The 23345-nt window shown below is 59.9% G+C and overlaps 3 protein-coding genes across 3 annotated transcripts; all 3 read right to left on the reverse strand.

The window, feature by feature from the left end:
• Positions 1 to 1749: 1749 nt before the first annotated feature.
• E2F2 (E2F transcription factor 2) lies at positions 1750 to 9522 on the reverse strand (the record flags this gene model as incomplete). The annotated part of the gene is made up of 6 exons (XM_082329404.1): positions 1750 to 2431; positions 2713 to 2822; positions 3015 to 3178; positions 3292 to 3511; positions 3937 to 4024; positions 9238 to 9522. The coding sequence occupies 6 exons, from the start codon at positions 9520 to 9522 to the stop codon at positions 1946 to 1948; spliced, it is 1353 nt and encodes a 450-aa protein (XP_082185530.1). The 3' UTR covers positions 1750 to 1945.
• A 963-nt stretch (positions 9523 to 10485) lies between these two features.
• Positions 10486 to 15563, reverse strand: LOC309598814 (cation channel sperm-associated protein 4-like; the record flags this gene model as incomplete). Its single annotated transcript, XM_082329758.1, has 10 exons — positions 10486 to 10578; positions 11434 to 11596; positions 11920 to 12125; positions 12539 to 12725; positions 12930 to 13069; positions 13409 to 13510; positions 13801 to 13899; positions 15150 to 15296; positions 15389 to 15457; positions 15543 to 15563. The coding sequence occupies 10 exons, from the start codon at positions 15561 to 15563 to the stop codon at positions 10486 to 10488; spliced, it is 1227 nt and encodes a 408-aa protein (XP_082185884.1).
• Positions 15564 to 20290: 4727 nt separating this feature from the next.
• ID3 (inhibitor of DNA binding 3) lies at positions 20291 to 21633 on the reverse strand. The gene is made up of 3 exons (XM_082329361.1): positions 21137 to 21633; positions 20881 to 20952; positions 20291 to 20639 (listed from the first exon to the last, which is right to left on the reverse strand). The coding sequence occupies exons 1-2, from the start codon at positions 21455 to 21457 to the stop codon at positions 20896 to 20898; spliced, it is 378 nt and encodes a 125-aa protein (XP_082185487.1). The 5' UTR covers positions 21458 to 21633; the 3' UTR covers positions 20291 to 20639; positions 20881 to 20895.
• Positions 21634 to 23345: the final 1712 nt, after the last annotated feature.

Below are 23345 nucleotides of genomic sequence, written 5' to 3' on the forward strand. Positions count from 1 at the left end.
CAGCCCCTTTGCTGGGGTGGCCCTGCCACCTCCTGGCCGGCCTTGGGACTGCGGGGGGGCAACACGGCCCGAGGAAACCCCCCAGCTGCTCCGGGACACGTAGCCCCACGGGGGATGGGGACAGGACCGTGGCTCTGTACCCCTCACCCGGCTTACCTGATTTGGGGCTCTCCTCCTCCGCCCCACCAGACGAGTGATGCAACGCCAACATGTGCCACAACCCCAGGTACCACCAGCCATCACCAGGTGCCGCCAGACACCACTGGGTACCACCGACCATCACCGGGTACCACCGGACATCACTGGGTACCACCGGACATCATTGGCATCACCAGGTCATGGCACAACCTGGCAGGTGCGGGTGACCTGGGGCGGCACCCTGGGGAAGGACGTTCCATGGGCACGGCCCCACCGGGGTCTTGCTCCGCAGCCTCCAAACCTGCCCTCAAATCCGGGTGCACAAGCCCATCCAAGCCCAGGTACCTGCAGGGACCCAGCCCCTGGCCCCAGGGCTTTTCCCATGCTCCTGATTCAAGGGGCTCAAGCTCAGGCAAAGGCCCATCCCAGCCGGATTTGGGCTGGAAATCACCAGTTCGCAGCAGGTTGAACCCTTTTTCCTTACTCCAGCCATGGCTTCATCTCAACCCACTTCCCACCAGCTTCTCCATAGAGCAGGCTGGCCAGTTAAAAGGCCCCAAAACAGGCTTTTTTTACACTGAAAACAGAAGCAAAACCAGCCCAACACCTCCCTCCTCTGAAATCGCCCCAGTATTTTGCTGCTTATAGGAAAACAGCCCCTTATAACTGCAAAGTTTTATTTTATTTCATCCCCTCCTGGGCAGAAAACATCAAGTGGCACAAGTTTTTCGACACCAAAACACATTCTCACCCAGGCCACCTCCAAGCCAAACTGTAGGAGAACCAATCCAAGGAAGGACAACTTAAATACAGTCGCTTAAAAATCAAAATACCACCCCGACCCTCACCAGCACCATGCCAAAAAGGGGGTCCCGTATAAATACAGTGCAATAATTACATATATTTTGCAATGGCACAATTAAAAGCCATATCGAGCCCCATGTCCAGGGGCTCGTCCTGCACTGCTTCCCAAGCCCGTCTCCGCAGGTGATGCTCCAGCCACCAGCTGATAGCATCCCTCTTCCCAGTACACTCCAGTTTCAATACCGCCAGCACCAATAGCTCTGAGAGGCTGGAGGGAGCTGGTACAGACTAGGGGAGAGGGGCCGCAGACCCCCAGAAAATATGGCTCCATGTCCTGGGCAGGGATTTGCCAGAGCTGCTGATTTTGGAGGCTGTGGGTGCAGTGCCCGCACATGAGCTTCATCCTGTCTTCACCCAAAGGTGACTTCAGCTTTGCTGCCTGATTATTTTTTTAAGGATATTCCAGCCACAGCAGGGAGAAACGCCACTCAAAATGACCCGTCATGACCCCAAAGAACCAGTCTAACTAAGGAGCAACTGGAGTGGCCCCAAAACAGGATGTCCGCCCAACATGGCCCATTCTGGGCAGGGATTTCTCTGCCACACAGGGGTGCCCCTAACCCACCCCATGCACCCAAAGGCAATCCCAGTCCGCCAGCAGCGCCGGGGCAGTGGGGGTTATGGCAGGGAGCATCGGCACTGGCACCCTGCAGTTTTATGGCCAGTGCTGGGACAGGACCTGGCTGCATCCTTCCCAGGGACTCACACCTCCCTGGGGTGCTCCCAGAGCCCATTGAGGTGACAAACACAGCCCCCTGTTGACAACCAACCCAGGAGAGTGAGGAGAAGCCACCCAGGGCAGCTGACACAAGCCTCCCATCACCACCCTCAGAAAACCCAGCACTCCCCGACCCACCCCACACTCCAGCTGTCCCACAGAGACCCCACACACTCAGGACACAAGTGACCAGAGAGGACAAAGGCAATGGTGGTGGTGGGGAGCTCAGTGCTTCAACAGGTCCCCCAGGTCGTACGCCTCAAAGAGGTCACTGATGCCCTCACCCTCTAGCCCCCAGAGATAGTCATCCTGTTCCAGGGGGGGCGAGAAGGTGACAAAGGGTCCTGAGTCCAGGTGGGAGGGGACGCAGGGTAGCTGGTCCTCTGTCTGCTGCAGGAGGTGTGGGGGTGAGCCCAGGAGCCCAGCCTCCACCTCCAGCAGCGAGCTGGGCCCCCCTGGGACAGTGAGAGGCAGAGATGGGGGTGAGGAAGGGGTTCCTGTGCCCCCCCAGCTCTGGGGGATGGCATGGGGCGGCTGTGGGTCTGGCCCGGGGCTGTTTGGCGGGGAAGGGGTTACAGCGTGGTCCCGTGGGGAGGTGGCAGCGGAGGGGATGCAGTGGACCTTGGTGGGGGTCTCCTCCCCGGTCTCCTCCAGGCAGAGGTATACCTCAATGGGGCCATTGGTGCTCTTCAGGTGGAGCTGGAGGTTGTCCTGGGGGGGCAGAGCAAGGCTCAAGGGGGCACCCATATCCCACACCACTGCCCCCAACCCATGTGGGGTCCAGGCAGGGCACTGCAACCCCTAAAGTTCAGGGTCAAACAGCCCCACAAAGACACCCCAAAACCACCCGGGGCCATGCTGGGCTGCACCTTTGGGACACTCCAGATGAACCCATCAAGGATGGCGCAGATGCAGCAGCACCCACAGCAGCACCCACACCCCAGCCCCAACCCTGCTGCAAGGCGGGGAATGGCTCCTGGCCCCACACGCACCTCGCTGAAGTCTGGCACCTCCAGTTGCGTGTCCGGGGGACCCTTCACAGCGATCACTGTCTGCTCCTGGAAGTTGCTGATGGCACGGAGGTCCTGGTAGGTGACATATGCTAGCGTGGACCGGGACGAGGTATAGGAAAAGGAGGCACTGCGAGCAGGACGGCTCAACCCCACCCATCCCAGCAGCGGCCTTCAAACATTCCCCCTCAGCCTGGGGGAAGCCAACTGGAGAAGAGACTCAGAAGGCTCCCCAAGACCCTGTCCCCAAGACCCTGTCCTCCCTCCCCATCTCCCCTAGCAAGGATATCTCTGGTTGGCTTCATTGTCAGCCAGCTGCCGGAGCTGCAGGCCACAGTCCTGCAGGAGCTGGTCCAGCGTCCTCTCCGTCCTGGCCAGCTCGGCCAGCTCACCCTGCAGTGCCTGCTGCTTCGCTGTCACCGCCGCGTCCTCAAAGATCCCCGTCCCCCTGCCAGCGGAGATGGCACCTGAGCGGTAGCACACCCTGCATGCCCCCAAGCTGCCTGTCCCCCACCCTGCCCCGTCCCCATGTCCCATGTCCATCACCCCAGCATCACTTACATCCACTGGATGTTGTTCTTGGACTTCTTGCGGATGAGCTGGATGCCCTCCAGCACATTGGTGATGTCATAGATGCGCCGTTTCTGGACCTCCAGCACTTCGGCCGCCCGGTTGAGATCCACGACGCCATCGGGCGACTCACTCAGCAAACGGATGAATTTTTTGGTGAGCAGCCCCAGCGAGGTGTCATAGCGAGTCTTCTCCCCGGGAGACTTGGGGGCTGCAGGGAAACAAGAGACCCCCCCCATCCTCTCCTTAGCATGGGATGTGGGATGGAGGTGACACAGTGCTGGACACAAGACACCCCCCCCGTCCTCTCCTTAGCGTGGGCCATGGGATGGAAGTGACACGGGGCTGGACATGCTGGGGATATTAAACACTCTACAATCCCTAACCTGGTGGAAAAATAACCCAGAAATAACCCCTCCAGGGAGTCTTCTGCCAGTGCAGTGAGTTGAATCAGCTCAAAGAGCTGCTGAGCAGCAGCCAGAAGGGACTGAGGAGCGGGCACTGCTCCCACAGTGTCACCTCGGGTCACTTTGGGTGGTGCTAGAGGGGACAATGCAGCAGGTCTAAGAGGGGAGAGGAATGGGGTCTGTCCCCCTCCCAGCTCCCCCCTACCCCGTCTTGCCCAGCACCACTTACTCCTGGGGCTGGGGACCTGCGCCAGTGCCCTGCCCTTCCCCTTGGGTGTGCGAAATTCGGGGCCCTCCAGGTCCAGCTTCCTCTTGGCCTGGAGCAGGAAAGAAAATCCCATGTCAGGGCCGAGCCAGACAACCCCTTGAGCCCTCCCAGACTCCCCCTGGGGCATCGTCTGAGCCCTGGGTGCCACAGCCCAGGGTGGGGGGATCTTGCAAGAGGCTCATCCAGTTGCAAAACCCCTTCTGGGAAGGGCTCCAGCAGCACCCAGCAGGGCGAGGAGCCGCCGTGAGAGCTGGGTGGGGAGGAGATGGGGGGGTCCCAGCACCCCCCATGGCTTCCTGTCCGCTTCTGCCACAGCACCCCAGCCCGCCCCACCACTCCCCTGGCAGCTGCAGGGAACCCACCGGGACTTCCCCTCACCCCCAGCTCCTGGCATGGTTCCGTGGGGCTGAGCCCTGGGAATGGCAGCAGCTCCGAGGCCACATCCTCACCCTCCCACCCTGCCAGCTGGCTCACTGGGGTACGAGGTTTCACCCCCCGGCCACAGTTGGAGGCAGCCGTGCACCCAGCTGCCACCGGCACACCTGGGACCAGCCAGGCTCAGCTCTCCCCAGGGACCTGTGGGTGCCCCAGACACGTGCACACAGACGGAGGGAAACTGGGGCGAGGGGGGGTGGGGGATGAGGCAAGATGGGTGCTGGGTCCTGGGAGCAAGGACACCTCCCTGCATACACTCTCCCCTTGCCAGGGCAAGCAGCTCCTTGAAATTGCCCCCAAGGGACCCACCCCCAGCATCACTTGGGGAGAAGAGACCCAGGGAAGAGGGGGGCGTGTAGCAGGGTAGGTGCAGAGAGGAGCTGGGGTGTGTCACCAAACCACCCCCCCAACGGGTGCAAATCCCCCAGAATCCCCCCACATCCCCAAATATGAGCAGGGGAACTTTGGGTGGACACTTTGTCTCAGCAGCAGAAAGCAGCCACCCATCCCCGTCCCATCCCCCACCCCAGTACCTGCTCCCAGGCCGGGCTGTCCCACAGGGTCCCCCCCCAGCATGTCCCACATGGTGCCCAGGTCCCCGTGCCTGCTCAGCGCAGCTCCGACGGCTGCTCCCTGGGGAGCGCACCCCACTTTGCAGGGAAGGGCTGGGTGCCTCGGCAGCATTCCCACTCAAGGGGGCTGGCAGGAGAGGCGCCAGGGGCTGTTTTCCACCCCCCCAGGGAGCCAGGTTGGTCCCAAGCTCCTGTGGGAATCTGTTCCCTCCCTCCCTTCCCCGAGCAGGTTTTCCCCAGCGAACGTGCCTCCATCCCCAGCCCCGCGCCCCCGGATCTGCCCCCAAGCTCCCAGCACCCCAACGGTTAATGCCAAGCGCATGGGAAACACCTACCCTGGATCAGACCCCAATGCATCTGCCAGCACAATTTGGGACAAGGTGGGGGGCATCATTTGGGGCCCTCCCTTCTGCTGGCAGCCAAACCCTTGCTTCTCCAGACACCAGTGGCCACGACCACCCGTGTGTCCCCATCGCTGATGGGGGGGGCCAGCTGCACCCCATCTGCCCAAGCAATGGGGAAGCTGAGGCATGGGAACAACACAGGGCAGGTACTGGTGTCCTCGGTCACCTTGCACCCCTCAGACCCACGGCCACCAAAGTGGCGTCCCCTCCCCATGTGCAGGAGGGGACAAAGGGGGACCCCCCTGCTCCCCCACATGCAGTTCAGGGCGGGGGGAGCTCGGTGGGCTCAGGCAGGGGCAGGACCCCGCTGCGCTGGGACACATCAGCAAGGGACAATGGACAAGGGCGTCCCTCCTGTGTCCCAGCTGCTGCCCCCCAGCTGGGGAGGATTAGGCACATGACAGCTGAGCAGGGCATGGCAATGGGCTCCCAGCACCCTGCCAGGGCTGGGGTGGGGCTGGGGTGGGATGAAACAGAGCAGATGAGGGGGGCAGGGACCAAACCCCAAGACCCCCCCCAGAGCACTGTGAGACACTGCCCCCAGGCTGCTCACCAGCTCTCAGCCACCACTTTCCAGGATGGGGGGACACACCAGCTACACCCTAATATGATGCTGAAGGTGGGAAAGGAGGCTCAACCCCCACCCCGGGTAAGGGCAGGAGCCTGCTGCGGGGGGGAAAGGCAGCGGGGGGCGGGCAGGCCAGGCTCCCTGCCAGCTCTGCCTGCCAAGCAGCTCTCATCCCAGCCCTAGCGCCAGGGGCTACACCCTGCGCCCAGCCCAAGCATCAGAGCAGCCCTCTCCCCTGGGGGGCGGCTGTGGCAGGCTGCTCCTGCCAACACTTCCTTTCAACAGCACCCGCTGTCTTCTCTGGGCTTGCCCAGGCCCTGCCTGGCCCTTCTGGCCCTCCCTGTGCCAGCCACGTTCCCCCCAACCCCAGGGCGTGGGAATGTGGCGCCTGGGGATGGGCACCCGGAGCCGGCAGGGGGCCACAGGGCACCCCAGGATCGTGCCATCACACCAGGGATGCTGCTCATGCCAAGTGACTGCTGGATTAAGCCCCCCAGATGCACACCTCCATGGCTTTGGGATGGCTGAGGGCTAGTGGGGCACAGCGGGGGGGACAGGGGGATGCAGAACCCCCAGATTTGGGGGGTCAGGGTGGGCTTTCAGCCCCACCATGGGCAGGGGAGGGAGGCTGACCCCAGACCTGGCCCCGGGGCAGGGAGTCCACCCTGCACTGGGGAGGAAAGCTGTACCCCCACCCTGGGTACCGCTCCAGGATGCAGCCACCATCTCCATCCCCTCCAACAGTCCCATCCATGGACAGAGGCAGAAGGCCTGGGCAGAGACATTCCCCAGTAGAGAGGAGCTGGAGGCTGTAAAAGCCCAGAGCCAGAAAAAGCCCCTCCAAGGGCAACAGTACAGCCACCACCTTCCCACCCATCCCAGATCGTCCCCAGCTCCCTGCACCCCAAAAATTCCCCCCTCCTACCCATGCAGAAAAACCTTTGATGGGATCAAAGTGGGACAGGATCACCCTGGGTCACCCTGGCAGAAACTGGAGTGCTGCCAAGAGGTTCTCCTGCTGGGGAAGGGCTCCAGCCCAGCACCCACAGGGGCTGCCACCCTCCTACCACCCTGGGTGCTCTTTGCACAGGCAGCTCAGCCCTGCCAGCTCGCACCAAAACCGTGGCGGACTCTGAACGCCCTTGTCCTGGCACAGAGGAGGCTGGGAGACCCAGGACCCCACAGTGGAGACATCGCTCTGTCCAGAGCTCCTTCACAGCCCTGAGCCCCTATAGAGATCCTATGGCTTCTATGGAGATCCCATATAGCCAGGAGCAGGGCAAATACTCAGGGTGGGATTGACACAGGCTAAAATCGCTCCAAAATATGCATTTTTCATGGGGGAAAATGTATTTACCTACTCCAGGACCCTCAAGTCAGAGACAGAGAAATCTGACACTTTTTTGGACCATGAGAGACAACCCATCCCGCTCTCCCACGGCTAGACACAGGGTGATGGGCTCCCTCCAGCTGAACCAGTGACCCCTGATCATTTATATGGCACAAATCCCGCAAGCAGGTGGGAGCGGCTGCAATTGCCCTGCTCAGGAATTGGGAGGAAATGCTCATTATCTGATTGCCCCGGATCTGCACACAAAGGTTGTGCCCATAAACGGGGTGCGGGGGGAAGCCTCACCTGCTGGGGCTGCAAGTGTTGCACTGGGGATGGAAATGGGATCTCCAGCACTAGGAACAGGATCATGACATCAGGGAATGGGATGGAGACAGAGGGAAACGCCGCTTGCAAGCCACCGAGGGGGATGCAGGAGCACTTCATGTCCCCAGGTGTCACACAAGCACCCCCCAGACCTCATTCAGGGAACAGCCGCAGGCAGGAGCATCCTGAGCATCTCCTGGCATGGGTGATGATGGTGATGGTGGTGGTGATGCCAAAGAGGCCATTAGCCAAAAACCAGCTCTGCAGTGATGTGTGGAAACAGGACTGTGAGTCTGTGGGGTGTTTTTAGGGGAGGAGGCAGTGGCACAGGTGTCTCCTTAAACAACAGCCCCTGGCAGTGCAGGATGCAGCATCTCATGCGGTTTGGAGACAAAGAGGCTAGGGAGGAGACAGGTGGCCCCGGAGCCCCCTGGGACAGGGCTCACAATGGCCCCAGCCAGCCCCGCAGCCATGGCATGAAGGGGGAAGCAAAGACACCCCTTCTCCCCCAGCTGCAGCAATGTCCCCAGCTGGCAGCCGAGCATCGGGGAGCGAGGAAAGGGGGCGGGGGGGGGGGGGGGGGAATAAAGAAATAAATCAAGCCTTGAAAAAACTAAATTGAAGTTAGCAAGGTCTGGGATCCCTCCTAGGATCCAGGGAGAACAGAGGCTCACAGTGAGGGCTGGACACGTGCCTGGGCTGGGGCGGGCAGGAATTAAACGCCAGCTGCCAGCAAGGCTGACTGGCTGGGGGCTCAGCGGGGGCCCTCTGGGAGGAGAACAGGGCTGGGCAGAGCCACCCGCACACCCCAATGCTGGGCACAGGGCCAGAGCCCAACCTGGGCCTGTTTCCCTGTTCAGGGCAGCGGGCGCCAGGCAGCCCTGACCCCAGGCTAGGTGACAGGGATGCAGCCAGTGCCAGCAACCCTCTCCCCATGCCAACCTACACAGCTCCCAGCATCAGGGTCTCTGGTTCGAAGCCATGGTGTGTCCCATGGAGGAAGGGGATTGCTTCAAATTCGCACCCCCTTCAAAAAAAAAAAGGTATTTCAAGCCCTGCTGTAACAGTAGGCAGGAACCAAGCTTGGGCAGCAGCACTGAACCACCCCTGCAGGTGACGGGTCACCCTGGGGGTCACAGCCCTGAAGCGGGGAGACCCAGTGGGCAGGGACGGTGCCCCCCACCCGCAGCAGGCAGGAGTGCTGCCTGCACCCAGCCCTCACTTCCTTAACACGAAAAGAGGTTTGCAAAGGGCCTCAGTGCCACGGCAAGGCTTTGAGGCATGACCCAAACTGTTTGCAAGCCGGAGAGAGGAAAAAGAAAAAGGCCAGAAAAGGCTGAAAAACGGAAGCCAGGAGCCAGCTTTGCGGGCATGCAGGGGCAAAGGGAAGTTGAGAAACGTATGAGCCATTTCACTGTGACTTCTGATTTCAAACCTTACCCTCCCCCACCCCAAAGAGACATCTGAGCAGGGTGCAGACCCCAACATAAACTGTAAAAATTGGAAGGGGAGGGTGCTGTACATCCTGGGGTCACCCACCCCTTGCTCCTCACCCTGCATGGAGCCCCCAGACCCCCATCCCACCGAAGCGATACCCAAGGAGGGGATGGGGTGCAGACACCTTACCGGCAGCCGTCCCGCCGAGGCCGAGCGGAGGGTCCTGAGCTGGGGGCCCTGGGGGGTGCCATAGAGACACCCCCCCCGGGGAGCAGGGATGCTGACAGGCGCTGGCATGTAGACCTGGGTGAAGCAGCTGGCAGGTAACGGGGGGCTGCCCAGGTCGGAAGCTCCCTGCTCAGAGGAGCCCATCACTGACATGACCTTCTTCGGGTGGTGGTGGGGAGGGGGGGGCGGGAGGGCGGCACTCCCCCTCCCCGGGGCGGGAGACACTCCCCTGGGGAGCCGCAGCATTGCAAAGTCCTTTCGGAGAAGCCCGGGCCGGGGGAGAGGGCAGAAGCACCCCGCGATTTTGCAGCAAAGGGGGGTGTCACAATCTCAGTGGCGCCATTTTTGGACGGGGGGGGCCGCCGGGCGCTGACACCGGCCGGTCTCCAAAACACCCCGCACCCGAAAAACCTGCAGAGAAGCAACGCGGCGGTGGCGGCACCGGCGGCACCAAAACCAGGCGAAAAAGGCGCCTTTGGCCCCGAAAATCGGCTGCGCTCGGGCCGGATGGGGCCGGGGCAGCCCGGAGCGCGGCCCCGCCTCGGCCCGGTGCCCCCAAGCCCGGATCCGCTCCTGCCCGATCGCGCTCGGCCCCGATCGCTCCTGTTCTTTTTTTTTTTTTTTTTTTTCCGGTTTTTTTTTTAAGCGCCAAGCGCCGTCCCGCGAAATTCGGATTTCCCGCGGAAAATGCCGCGCGCTGATTGGCTGCCGCCGCCCCCGCCCCGCCCCGCCCCCCCCCCCCCCCCGCGGCAGCCAGGGGCGCGGGGCCGGGAGGGGCCTTAAAGGGGCCTCGCGGCGGCGCGCGGGCGGGGAGGGGCGGGGTCCTGCATGCAAAGCAGAGGGCGTGGCCTCTTTGGCACCACCTGCTTGGGGCGGGGGCGCCTGGGATGGGAGGGAGGTCACTGGGGTTGGGATCGGGACTGGGATTGATTTTTTAATTAATTATTTATTTATTAAAAGACCTCCCCCAGTCTGGTGGGTTTCAGCCTGGGGGCTGCAACCCCCCCATCCCCATCCCCAGCTGCAGCGACCCGGTGTGCAGGGGGGTTTGCATCTGTTTGGGAGACAAAACAGTTTGGGGTCCTCCAGCCAGAAGCTGTCTGGCAGCAACCCCCCACCCCACCCGCAGGCAGGGAGCAGGCAGGGGTCGGCGCTGTTTGGGGGCAGGGACCTCAGAGGGACTCAGTGTGAGCAGATTTGGCCCCTAGTTCACTCACACCACTTCACCCAACCTGCCACTCTCTGCCCCCAGTCCTGGCCATCAGCCACCCACCACATGTCCTTGGGGTGCACCAGGTGTGCCTGGCAAAGGGGAGGGAGAAAGAGGGGGTGAAGGGCTCCCCGTTTGTCCCATGGGGTATTTCAGGGTGCAGCAGTGGCAGAAAGCACTGAGGCAATGGCAAATCCCTGGGTGAGGGCAACTCCAAGACTTACTGGGACCAGTAAAAGGCCACCACAGGCACCGAGCTGAGCCACAGTTTAATCCTGCTGAAGCCACTGAGCCACAGCGCTTGGTTCCTCTCCATCACCTGGTTCCTCTCCATCACCTGGTTGCCCTGCATCCGTTCTTTCCTTTCCTTCGTTCTCTTCTCCAGCATAAGGCAACTTCATGTCCAGGTCTGGGATGGGGATGTTCAGGTGCACAGATGGACTTTCTTGCAAAGAAGCCTTCTGGAAGACAGATAGATGGACAGACACACACCCCAGCACCATGGCCTCTGCTGTGGATGAGGATGGACACCAGACCTCCAGACTCCAACTCAGCTTGGGCGGGAACACCCAAAAATTTGCCAGGAGCCTCTGATCCAGGACAGATATTTGCCTCCCACCATGCAAGAGCTTTGAGGCAGAACAAAAAGCCTGGTAGCAGTCAAGCCACCACACCGCTGGGCAGCATGTCCCTCTGCCAGGAGCATAGCTGAGCTTGGCAGCTCAACCCACCCAGACCTTCATCTTCCCCCTTATGGGGAGAAGGCAACTGCTGTCTCCATTTCAGTGCACAAAGACAATGCCATGCCTGGCAGAGTGGATAAAGTGGTGTCACTTGGCTGCCTCGGGCTGGCTTCAGCTGAGTGACCCTTGGGACAGGGACAGAGACATTGGGGTATGGGGAGGGTCCAGGTTCTGGGAGCTTAGGCTGGCAGGTTGTGTCCCTACCCCTTCCAGTTTGGACAAAGTGGAGATGATGTCCCCACACATTGTCAATGTGACCTCGCTGGCATAAGGGCTGTCTAAGAAGGTGGTGTAGAAAAGCTTCTGCTGAATCAGCTCGTGCTCCTGCACCACGTTGAACTCAATGGCCCTCACTTCCTTGCCTATGCTGGGAGGCATAGCCAAGGGAGGAGTTAGGAGCATCCTTCCCCCCCCAGTACCTAATACCTGCTCAATAAGCCTTCTCCAGGCTTTCCAGCCATGGCTTTCCACCAGTGAAGTCCTCTCCCATGCCAGAAGCCACAGGCTGGTATCTCCCTGTGACACCAGTGCCTCCAGATGCGTGGCAGCCACCAGCTTCCACCCCCAACCTAAAAGGGACATCTCTCTCTGGAGAGGTTTTGCCTTGGCTGTGTATAAATGGACTGATTCCATCTCATCCACCCTACAACCAAGCCAGCAAAGAGGAAGGAGGTTTGCAGCAGGTCTTACACGTTGAGCTCCTCACGGATCTGTTTGTACTCTCTGATGTTCTCCTTGCTGCTTTCCAAGAGGCATTGGACTTCATGCAAGATGTCCTTTTTCACTTTGCCCAACTCGCTGTAGGTGAACAGGTCCTGGGAGATGTTCATGGAGACCCTGTCCCTCATCACCCTCGGGCTGAGCTGAGGGTCTGTGTTGGCCACCCCACCGTTCAGCTGAAAGGGTTAACACAGCAATATGGCTATGTCCTCTCCTCTACCGCCCGCACGCAAGGACCAACCCTCGTCATCAAACAAGCCAAACCCACGAGTCCAGCACTACGGAGATGGAAATCCCGGCCTTTAAATACTGACGGTGGGTGCAAAGTGCAGATCTCTGCTACAACCAGCTTCAAACTGCTGGAAAATCTCCACTTCTAGCCTCCTCCCCTCTTCCCCTTGATGTCTTTTGTAAGAAACACCCATTGTATCAAAATTCTCCTGGCTTTTGGCTGGGGAGGAAGAACGATGCAGCTCTTCTCCACCCAGGCCATCTCTACAGGGGATCACCAAAATGTGGTCCTTTCAGGGTGTGTTTGACAGATGTTTTCTGCCCATCCTCACCCACAGAGCCAGCCTGCCCTGGGTGCCTGATTCTGGCTCTCCTCCAGGCTGGGCTCCTGCTCCCTCTGCTCCTCCTTGGTGTGGGTGACCAGGGATTCCCACAGCCTGGATGTCATCACGGCCACCAGCAGGTTGGCACAGATGAAGGCCTCGCTTGTGATGAAGATAATGAAGTAAATGGCCGCCATCATCTTCAGGGTCTGCCCTTCTTCACTGTTGGGGACAGGGACCATCTGGTTGACGGCTGGTGGTGGCCACCTCCCTAGTACCAAGCCCCACGGGAGCCTCTCAGCATCCATGGGAAATGAGCCCCCCCCATGTGCCCCACATCCTTCCTGGGGTGGGGGAACACGGCTCAGTCCCAGCCACCCCCAAGCCCCCACCCCATGGCGGGCTCACACCTTGCTGCACGCTCACTGGAAGGCCTCATAGATGTCCAGCCAGCCATCCAGCGTGATGCAGATAGAGAGTGAATACAGGGCCTTCCCCAGGTCACTAAAATGGGCCAGGACAGACTTTCCAAACAAGATGATGCCCAGCACCAGCACCAAGAAAATCTGCATGGAGACAGTGATAGGGGACCCAGCGCCTTCCCCAGGCTGGGAAGAGTGCTCAGCATTCTCTGATCCCCAGCACTGGAGCTCCCTGGAGTGAGCAGGGTCTGGCCAAGCTCCTCAGCCTCGGTGCCGGGAGCTCAAAACCCCCCTCCAGCATCCCCGAGCCTGCTGGGGAGGTAGGATGGACCAACGTGGTGGGAAAGGACCATCCTGCTGCTGGCTCTGTGCCTGCTGTCCCCAGGGTCCCCAAGCTGCCATGGCCAGCACTGGACCCCACTGGCCAAGACACTTCCCCAAGCCGATGTTCCCAGCCCAGGCGGGCATTTCCCGGCCGCTTACCAGCATGGAGATAAAGAGGATGAACGTGATGTTGCAGAGGTTGGGGATGACCTTGAGGATGGCCTGAAGCATCCTGGCCAGCCCCTTGACCAGCCTGGAGACCTGCAGCAGCCTCATCAGCCCGGGGCAAGGTGAGAGCTCCTGTCACCATGCTGGCCGTGCCAGGATGCCTTGGTCCCCTCCTGGCCTTTCCCATCAGGGTCTGAGGAGGGTCTGCACTGCCAGGGGTGCTCCCCAAATCAGGGCAAAAAAGCAAGGGTGAAGAGCAAGTGGTGGTGACATTTCCTTTTCCAGTGCAGATCCAGCACACAGAATGGGGGCACCACACCTTGGCCAAATCAACGCAGGGACATCAGAGGCTTTGGGGTATGGCACCCCCTTCCATCACTCACCTCAGGATCTGGAAAATCTTCTGGACATTCAGCTTGCGGATCAGGGGTCCCCACCATGAGACAGACCATGAGGAGGAAGTTGAAGATGTTCCAGCCATCCTGCAGGCAGAGGAGCAGGGAGCTAAGGCTGCCCTTGTGGACCATAAATGAGGGCCCTTCAATGTTTTTCCCTCAGGAACATCTACAAGGAAGAGGGGGCTGCAAGGGGTGCGTGTGCCCCATGGCTCTGCTCAGGGGGGGCACGACTGTCCTGGTAGCAGGTGGCTAGCAGCCACAACAGCCCAGTTGCCAAACATCCCTGTGCCTGGGGTGGGGACATCGGAGGAGGTCCCGGTCCTTCCCGGGGGGGCAGCCCCGCAGCCCGGCTGCCAGCAGCGCAGCGGAGCCGGCGGTGAGCCGGGCTCTTCCGCCTCTCCCCTGGAGACGGCAGCAGCGAGCCGCGGCTGCGGGGCCCGCACCGCCCCGGCCCCCCCCGCGGCCTTCCCCGGCGTCCCTGGGCGGCCGCAGCCGGGCGCGACGAGGGACCGTGGGAGGGAGAGATGCAGGGACAGATGGAGACAAGGAAGGAGGGATGGAGGGACACTGGGATGCAAGGACAGAGGGATGGAGGATGGATGAGGGACTCAGGGACAGAGGGATGGAGGGACACAAGGATAGAGGAATGGGGGACTCAAGGACTCAAAGATGGAGGGAGAGAGGGATACAGGGACACAGAGGTGGAGGGATGGGGTGATGGAGGGACTTAGGGACAGAACAATGCAGGGAGTGAGGGATGCAGGGAGGGAGATGGGAAGCAGAGATGGAGGCATGAGGGACTCAGGGAAGGAGGAACACAGGGACACAAGGACAGAGAGATGCTGAGGGCCTTCAGCCTGGCTCACTGCAGCTCCCACCTTCCAGAACAGGCAGAAACCTCTGAGCCAGTTGAGCAGGACCTCGGTGACCAGGGCCACCAGCACAACACTCTATGATATAGCTCAGCCAAAACTGGAACTGGAGGAAGAAGGTGGAGAGAGCACCCCTGGGCAGGACCAAGGGACACATGGCAATGGCCCACTGGGAAACCAGCTGAGCTTCTCCCATTGAACCCATGCTGGAGGCAAAATACAAAGCCTTGTGGATTTTCCAGTGGCTAGTATGGATGAATTCACTGCCCAGATGTCAGCATGGTGACCCCCTCCCCATGCACGAAGCTCACAGGGAAGGAGCCATATTGGGGCATCTTTCTGCCATCAGTCAGGGCTGTGGGGTTTCATGGACCCATGCCAGAGGCAGCAAAAGGGCTGGGCAAAAGGCAAGGGAGAGGGAAGGAGCAGTGGCAGGTGGTGGTGGGCACAGCTGGCACCCACACTCCAGGGATGCATCATGGGGGTCTGGCTGGTGATCAACACCTCATTGAGGATCATAAGCACGGACAAGTTGAGCTTGACAGCAGGGTGGGTGAGCAAGTGGCCCATCCACACCTTGGCCATGTATTCCTTGTGGTCCCAGGGGTCCTGGAGGGGAGGCAGAGTGGGGAGCCCAGGTGGGGTGTCCCTGCTGTCCCGGTGGGCTGCAGGTCCAGCACCCATCACCCACCCCACCCTACGTCACTGCACACTGCATCTCTGAACTTGATGAGCAGCCACTGCAGCTTTGCGTCTGGCTCCCGCTGGCACTGGTGGCAGGGAGGGGACAAATGGTGAAACAGGCCCTCAGACCCAGCTCGTCCCCAACCCAGGGTGACAGCAGAGCTCCCTCACCCTCCTGTGCAGAGAAGCCATGGCAGGTGCTGGCAGCAGCCCCTGGCACCCACTGCAGTGGGACCTCACCATTCCAAGCAGCAGAATGTGTGACATCATGCTTCCATGCCCTGTGACATCACTGCTTCTCCCCAGCAGGGGGGGCATGGAAGGGGAAAAAGACCAGAGGAGCAGTGTGGAGACAGAGGGGTTAATGGGGACTCAGTCCCCCAAACTGGTCTGGCTCTAGTTTGAAATCAGAGGGACACCGGTAGCTTCAGTGCCCCTGCGCAGCCAGGGAAAGGTGAGGGGACACGTGCCAGCACTGCCAGAGCCAGGCTGGGCCAGTATCACCACAGGCCTTTCCCAGTTATCCTAGCAGTGTCCCTCCTCTGTCCCAGTTTGCTCTCCCATCCTCACCCACAGCCAGGGCCACCCAGGAGAGCCTGTGGGTCCACCACTGTGTGTCCATGGGTGTCAGTGATTCAGGTGCCTCTGGGTGATCAAGCCCATCGCAAAGCTCCATGCTCCAAATCCCCTCATTAATTAAAACCCCGCAGTAATGAGCCTTCCTTCCTCTGCTCCAGCCTTTGCCTCCCTGCAGCCCCAGCCCTGGCGAATTCTGGGGCTGCGTTCAGGCACGTGGGGAGCCCCAGTCCCTCTGTAGGACAGAGCCATGATGTCACCCTTGGGAAAGGGAAGGTGAGGGGCTGGCAGGAGCACATGGGGTGGCTGCTGGGATGCTGGGTGGTCTCCACGGGGATGGAGAAGGGGTTTTGCTTTCCCTACCTATAAAATGAGGGGGGACAACCCTGTTTCTTCCCTCTTAAAGGGAGGGGGCAGGAATAGCTCCCCCCCAATCCCATAGCACCCCCAGGAGCTCCAGCCAATGGGGTACTGAGCTCCACCATGGCTCGGTTTGCAGGATGAGCCCTCCTGGCCTGGCAATTAGGAGCCTCTGGGGTGGAGGGTGCCAGAGGAAATTTGGGGGCCTCTGGGAGGGTGGCGAGGGAGGCTGGGGTTTTGTTCACCCCTTCCCCACACTGGAAATCCTGAGTGTGCCTCAGTTTCCCCACTCAGGACTGGCATGGGAACTGGAGCAGGGTGAGGCATGAGCAGGGTGTCGAGGGCACTGGGAACGCCCTGTGCCAGGCAGGATAGGGCCAACGGGCTGTGTGGGGCCGGTTTGGGTGCCACCCCCAGCAGAGCCCAACATACACTGGTGGCCCTGACTCAGCCCCACCCATCCCCTCAACACCATTACTAGGGCTGGAGCTGGAAGGGCTGCAGGGTCCCCCTGGGGAGGGCAGCTTCCAGGGCTGGAGCAAACCCACGGTGCCTGGGATGAGGGGCCAAGGTACTGGGGGGGGCTGCGTGTTTGGATTTGGGGTGCTGTGTGTGTGCACGCATGTTGGTGGATGTCCTTGTTAGCTGGGTCGGGGTGTGCATGCATCTGTGCATGCGCGTGCATGTGTGTGCCCCTGTTGAGGGGGTGCACGTGTGTGCTGCACCCCCATTGCAGCCTATGTGCATCAGTGCATATATATGTGTGCACACGTGTCTTGGAGGAGCACATGTGCAGTTGGTGCCCTGTTGTGGGTGTGTGTGCACACGTGTCTGCCAGAGCATGCGTGTGTACACGTGTGCATACCCTCATTGGGGTATGTATGCCTGCATGTCTGCATGTGTGTGTAAGCGTGTGTATGTGTATAAGTGCATGCATGCACATGCAAATCCATGTGTGGGCATAAATGCAGGCATAGGTGTGCGTAAGTGTGCATAGGCACGTGTGTGTCTAGGCATGTGTATAAGTGCACATAGGCATGTGTGCATATGTACATGCATGTGCACATAAGTGCAAGTGCGCACACACACTAAGTGTGCGCATGTACCGTGGGCTGCAAGCGCACACATGTGCACCCAGTCCCACATGTGAGCGCGCCCAGCTGTGCACGCTCGCCCAAGGCCACGCGTGTGAGCACTGCATCCGTCCCAGCAAGGCGGCGGCCGGCTGGCGGGGAGCCGGGGCGGCGGGGAGGGGGGGGGCCAGGCCTTGGCCGGGGCAGGCAGCGGGAGGAGGAGGAGGGAAGTGCGGCTCAGACAGTACGGCGCCAGCAAACACCTGCAAACAGCTCCGGGCACACAATGGCAAATACAGGTGGGGAACCGCGGCCTCCGTCAGCGCAGCCGATTGCATCAGACTCCTGCTCTTGCCAAAAGGCGAGCGAGCTGGCCTGGCTGGCCACCGCCACGGTGGCTGGGGGACGCTTGGCCTTCACCCGCCTGGGGTTATTTTTTTGCTCTCCTCATCCTCTTTTTTGCACCCATGAAATGTAGTTGGGAAGATAAAAGCAAAGCCCAGTTTGCTTGGCAGAGGTGCCGGGGGCATTTCTTGCACTAAATCTGCCCTGCAAGTTAATCCCAGGCCCAGCAGGGCAACAGCAACTATTTTTAGTTGTATTCTTTCCCTTTTTTGTTCGTTCTTTTTTTTTTTTTTTTTTTTTTTTTTTTTAAATCAGGGTTTCCAAGGAAAGCATCGGCATCACGCCACAGCCCAGGCTGGGGGTCCAGGCAAGGTTTGTGCCCCCTTGGCCATCCCCTGGGCCTGGGAACAGCGGGGCGGCTGTACCAGGAAAGGCACTGGGATCCTTCTGTGACGGGGGAAGAGGCAACGGCCCTGGGATGGAGGCTTCCTGGGAGCCAGTGCCAAACCCTCACCCTGCCAAACCCAGGGCCCCTGGGGAGCTGTGGCCCCCAACCCCAACTGAGGGAATCCCCTGCCCTGACCCTCCAGCGAGGGGATGGGGACAGGGGGCCACCTCCACTGCTCCGGGCTGGGAGTCCCCTTCTGCCTCCCCAATGCTGTTTCCATCCCAAAAGCCCCAGCAGGACTAGTTTCTCCCACCCCACCAGTGCCTGTCCCCACTACTCCCAGTAACCCCAGCCCCAAACTGGGTCCATTGACTGCTCCCATGTGTCCAGGATCTCCACTGCCATCATCCCAGCTGGGGGATCCATCACGAGCTGAGGTACTCACACTGCAGGGAGCCCCATTTTGCAGCTACTGAGACCCATCCCCTGGCTCATTTCTGGGGTGCTTTTCCCACCCATCCCAATTAAATCCCTTTGGCACATCAGCACTGGCACAGCTGGAGGACCACAACACTGGGGTGAGCATGGAGATGCTTGCCCCTAACCCACCCCTTGGCTTTTCCTTTCAAGCTAAAAGCCAGTGGAGATGGCAAAAGCCTATTTTTAGCCATTAGCATAACATCAGCTCGTTTCCCAGAAGTCATCGTTTCCAGCCGGACACCCTCACCTGCCTCCCACCGTGCCAGAACAGCCCCATGTCACCCCATCCGTGGGTGCCAGAGGGTAATCTGCCCTTGAGGAGCCTGGGGACATCAAGCTGGGAGGAGGAAGGGATGTTCCCAGGGGTTCGTGATCCCGTTGGACTGGCTGTTGCTTTTCAGATGCCCCACACGCCACTTTTCCCTGTGGAAATGCCCATGGATGAGGAGTACTTGGGGGGTGCCAGCTGCACCCCAAGCTCATGTTGGCTGTCGCAGGGATGGCGGCTGAAGCCAACACATGTGGCAGAAGGTTTGCATCACCTTGTGCCCCAAGACTCCTCCTGCCTTCTTCCTCCCATCTTGCAGCCCCTGACCCAGCTCACCTGGAGGCTGCAGCACAGGGTAAGCACCCACTCTGTGCCTGCCCAAGCCCACAGCAGCAAAGCTGAAGCCCAGCACAGGGGATGGAAGAGATAGTGCTGCAGGTGGGGGATATTAACCCTGGGGAAGAGCAGCCAGGCCTGACCCTGATTGCAGGCAGGCCAGCACCTTCCCCAGGGAGCAGGATCTGGTCCAGCTATGCTGCCGCCACAGGGCTCCACAGCTGAGCTGGCCAATGGGTCACATCTGCTCTGGGGCCAAAGGGAAACCACAGCACTAGTCTGAGGGGAGGGAAAGGCATTTCTTCTCCCAACGCCCCTTCCCTGGGTGCTGTCCCCCCTCAGGCCCCGGGGGAGCTCCAAGACAGGCATGGGGGTGCAGTGCAGATGCCACCTGGGGAATTGCAAGGCCCAGAGCAGCTGCAGCCCAGAAAATCCCCTTCCCTTGGCGGGGGGGTGGGGGTGTATCCTGAGGGAGCAGCAAAAAAAGCTCAAATCCAGCCCCAGGCTATCAGGCAGCCCTTTTTTGCAGAGCAGAGTGGAAACCCCTGTAAAAAGCATCTTTGCCCCCCCTCCCAGTGCTCCAGCTACACCTCCAGATGGTCCCCGGGGCTCAGCAGTGTCCTCACTCCTTCCATATCAGATAAGCAGAGCAGCACCCAAAATAGCTGGCAGACACCTCTGCTGGGAGACAGCAGCCTAGGGTTAATTCCTCCCATACCTCAGCTGACATTTCAAAGCTATTAAACAATTAATGAGATTCCTACTGTAACCCTAGAAGTTACAATCATGAGAGGGTTTGGGGGCTCCCACCCCCCGGGGTGCTGCTCTCCCAACCATGGGTGCACCCTATCTCCCTCCAGCCCAGGGATAGGGAAAACATTCAAAATGACTTTTTTATTAGTATATAAAAATGATAACTTTTATAAAAAGTTTATAAAGCAAGTACAAGGAATGTTCGCAGAAACTCACCTTCCTGCACAAAAGGTACAAAACATTATACTCTAGTATAGAGCTCCACAATACACGAGGCCGCGGCCCCAGAGAGTTTGGTTCATACTCGAGGATGTCGTGTGTGTCCCCCAAAACCCCCTATTCCCCCCCCACCCCACCAAACACCTTTAAAAAAAAAAAAGGACTCGCTGCTATAATCCAAAAATATACAGACAACCGCCTCTTCATCAGTCTATCATTAGAAGTATCTCATCTAGGTTTGCATCCAAAGTCCTGCTAAAGCCGGGATACTGTGCTCCAGGTGTGTGGGGGGATGCTGGCGGTGGAGGGATGGGGGGGGGGGCGGGTCGGGACCCGCCGCTCCCCGCCTGCGGTGCCCGGGCCAGGCGATGCCGGGGCCGGTAGGTCGCAGACAGCCCGGCGCCACGGAGGAAGCTGCTATTTACCTCCGGCTGATAACGAACCAGGAACCGACACTCGCTGCCTGTTTGCTAATTGGCACCGGGAGAAGAGAGAAGAAAGGGGGGAGGAAGGAGAAGGGGGCGGGGGGGAAGAGAGAAAAGAAAAAATATAGTTAGTGTTGTGGTAACTCTCGGTTTGGGGATTTGGGGGTCGCTCGAAGTGGGGGGAGCCGGGGGACCGCGCTGCATCGGGGCCGGTGTTGGTCCCCGGGAATGCTGGTGCTGGGCGGCGATTAGGGGGCGGGTGGGGGGGGATTATGGAGACACTCACCTGATGGAGGAGCCGTTAGTGACACAAACTTCTCTCGTCTTTGGAGCAGAGTTCAGAGGCGAGCTCGGCCGCCTGTGGAGAGCGGGGACAAGGCTCAGGGCCACCCCGGCGGCGGGCGGTCCCCTTCCCCACCGCGCCGGGACCCCGCAAACGCATCCACCACCGTGCATCACCCCTAGCTCGACATGGCCCAAGCCCCCCTCCTCCAAACCAACATATCCACATCCCCCCCCCCCCAGCCTAAAGCAGTCCTCACCTTAAGGGAGAGCAGGGTGGCCTCGGAGGAGGGGTCGCGGCCCTTGGCCCCCTCCTCCAGCACGATCTGGAGATCGAAGATGTAGTCGATGACATGCTGGAGGATCTCCACCTGGCTCACCTTGGTGCCTTGCGGGATGCCCGGCACCAGCTCCCGCAATTTGGAATAGCAATCGTTCATATCGTAAAGCAAGTTCATGGGTTCCTCCAAGGCCGGGCTCTTATTGTTGCTCCCCCGGGCGATGGCCAGGCTCTGCTCCGAGAGGCAGCAGACGGCCTCGTAGCAGCTCCGGACGGATCGCACCGGGCTGATGGCTTTCATGGTGGGGTTAGAGCTCGGCTGGGGAGGCAGGAGGAAATAGAGGGGGATGCCTGGTCGTCTTGGCGGGTGCCGCGACGGCTGGCGCTCTGCTGGCACCTCCGAGCACTAGGACCACCAAAGCTTGGACCACAGAGCCCTATGACCGTCGCCTCCCGCACACCAGACACCTCACACCTCGCTGGCGTACTAGGGAGAAGACAGCCCCGCGCCGCCCATTATATAGACAGCCCCGCGGGGCCCCGCCTCCTGTACGCAAATGAAGTGGGAGGCCCACCCTTTTTATGTAAATGAACAGTAAACCCCACCCTTGTATCTAAATTAAGCTAGAGACACCACCCCCCCACCCCTCTCCCACCCCCCCCAAAAGTGACCCTTGGTGGCCGGGGTGGCCCCACGGGGCGGAGGACACACACGACCACGCAGGTTCCCATCCCCACCCCACAGCCAGACACCAAAACCACCCCCTTGGGGGAGATTCCCCCCCAAACCCCATGGACACCCCAACCCCAGCCCCTTCAACCTGCCCCCCCCATCCCAGTGAGTCCCCCCTATTTTTAGGCAGGACGATGGGGGTTATCCCCCCCCCCCCCCCCAAGGAAATTAGTGCCGCCCTGTTCCTCAATCCGCTTCTCATCTGACCTCCAGACTTTCTGGCGTCAGGAATTATCTTGTGACCAGCAGAAAAAAATTAATTGCGGTAAAACTGAGGTTACGATGGAGAAACCAGATTTAGGTCAGCAACTGCGAGAGGCCTGGAGTTGGGTTGGTTTTTTTTTTTTTTTTTGGAGAGGGGGGAGAGATTTATGGGCAAGGGGGGGTTATTTCAGTAGAAGTGATGGGGGGGGGGGCAATGAAGGCAACCCCCCCGAACCATTGCTGCCTCAAAAAGCCCAAAGCTGGAGTGACCTGGCGTGGCCAGTGCCCACGGGTGTCACCACAGCGGGTGGTGGTGGTGGTACACGAAGAGGTCCCAGGGCATCCCAGTTCTGCAACACCCAGATTGTGAATCTCTGTTAAAATCAAGGGGCAATTCCCCCCCATCTGATTTGGGGTGAATTTCCATAGGTTTTGGTTGGGGGGGGGTGTGAGTGCAGGAAGGGGATGGTACAGCCAAGAGGGTGGGGGGCACCCTGGGACGCCACTCGGCCTGGGGGTCCCAGCTAATGGGGGGTGCAGGGGGGGCAGAGGCACCTGGACTAAATTACGCCTGCCCACAGCAGCAATTTATTCCAGATCTGCCCAAATCCCAGTTCGATGGTGCTGGGTTTTGTTTCCCTCCTTTGCAACCCTCCCCCCAGGGGTCTGGGGGCCACAGGCCAGGGGGCAGCTGCCCTCTCCGCTTCTCCCCCAGACTGGGAGCTGTTCGATGGCCCCCCAAAAACTCCCTCAAAGCAGCATCCAACCATTTTTGGGGTTGGATTATTTTTTTGTCTTTTCTGTTGTGTCCCCCCCCCCGCCCCCAAATTTCCTGGGAAATCGCCTCCGTGTGAAGGGTGGCAGCTTGGGAGAAGCTATAATTACCCTCATTAACCTGCTCCGGGGCAAGCGGCAACAACCAGGACCCCCCCTAAAAAATGAGAACTTTTTTTTATTTAAAAATAAAAAAAAAATTAAAAGTTTAACAATTTTAAAATAAAATAAAAAAAACTTACAAAACATTTTAAAACTATTTCCAAACCACCAAAATGCTTTTTAGCCAGTTAAGGGCCCCCCCCTCATCCCCAAAGCACCGGTGTACAGCCGTCTCCACCAACCCTGCTTATTCCCATGCCTGGCCCCCCCACTCACCGCCCCCCATTTCCCAAGGCAGGGGTGGGGGGGAGCTTTTGTTTGCAGGGGGGTTTTGTTGGCGGCAGTTCCCACAGGCCCTGCTCGGGCGGCGGGACCC

The sequence above is a fragment of the Platalea leucorodia genome (genome assembly GCF_965183815.1).
Source record: "Platalea leucorodia genome assembly, chromosome: 18".
Lineage (NCBI taxonomy): Eukaryota > Metazoa > Chordata > Aves > Pelecaniformes > Threskiornithidae > Platalea > Platalea leucorodia.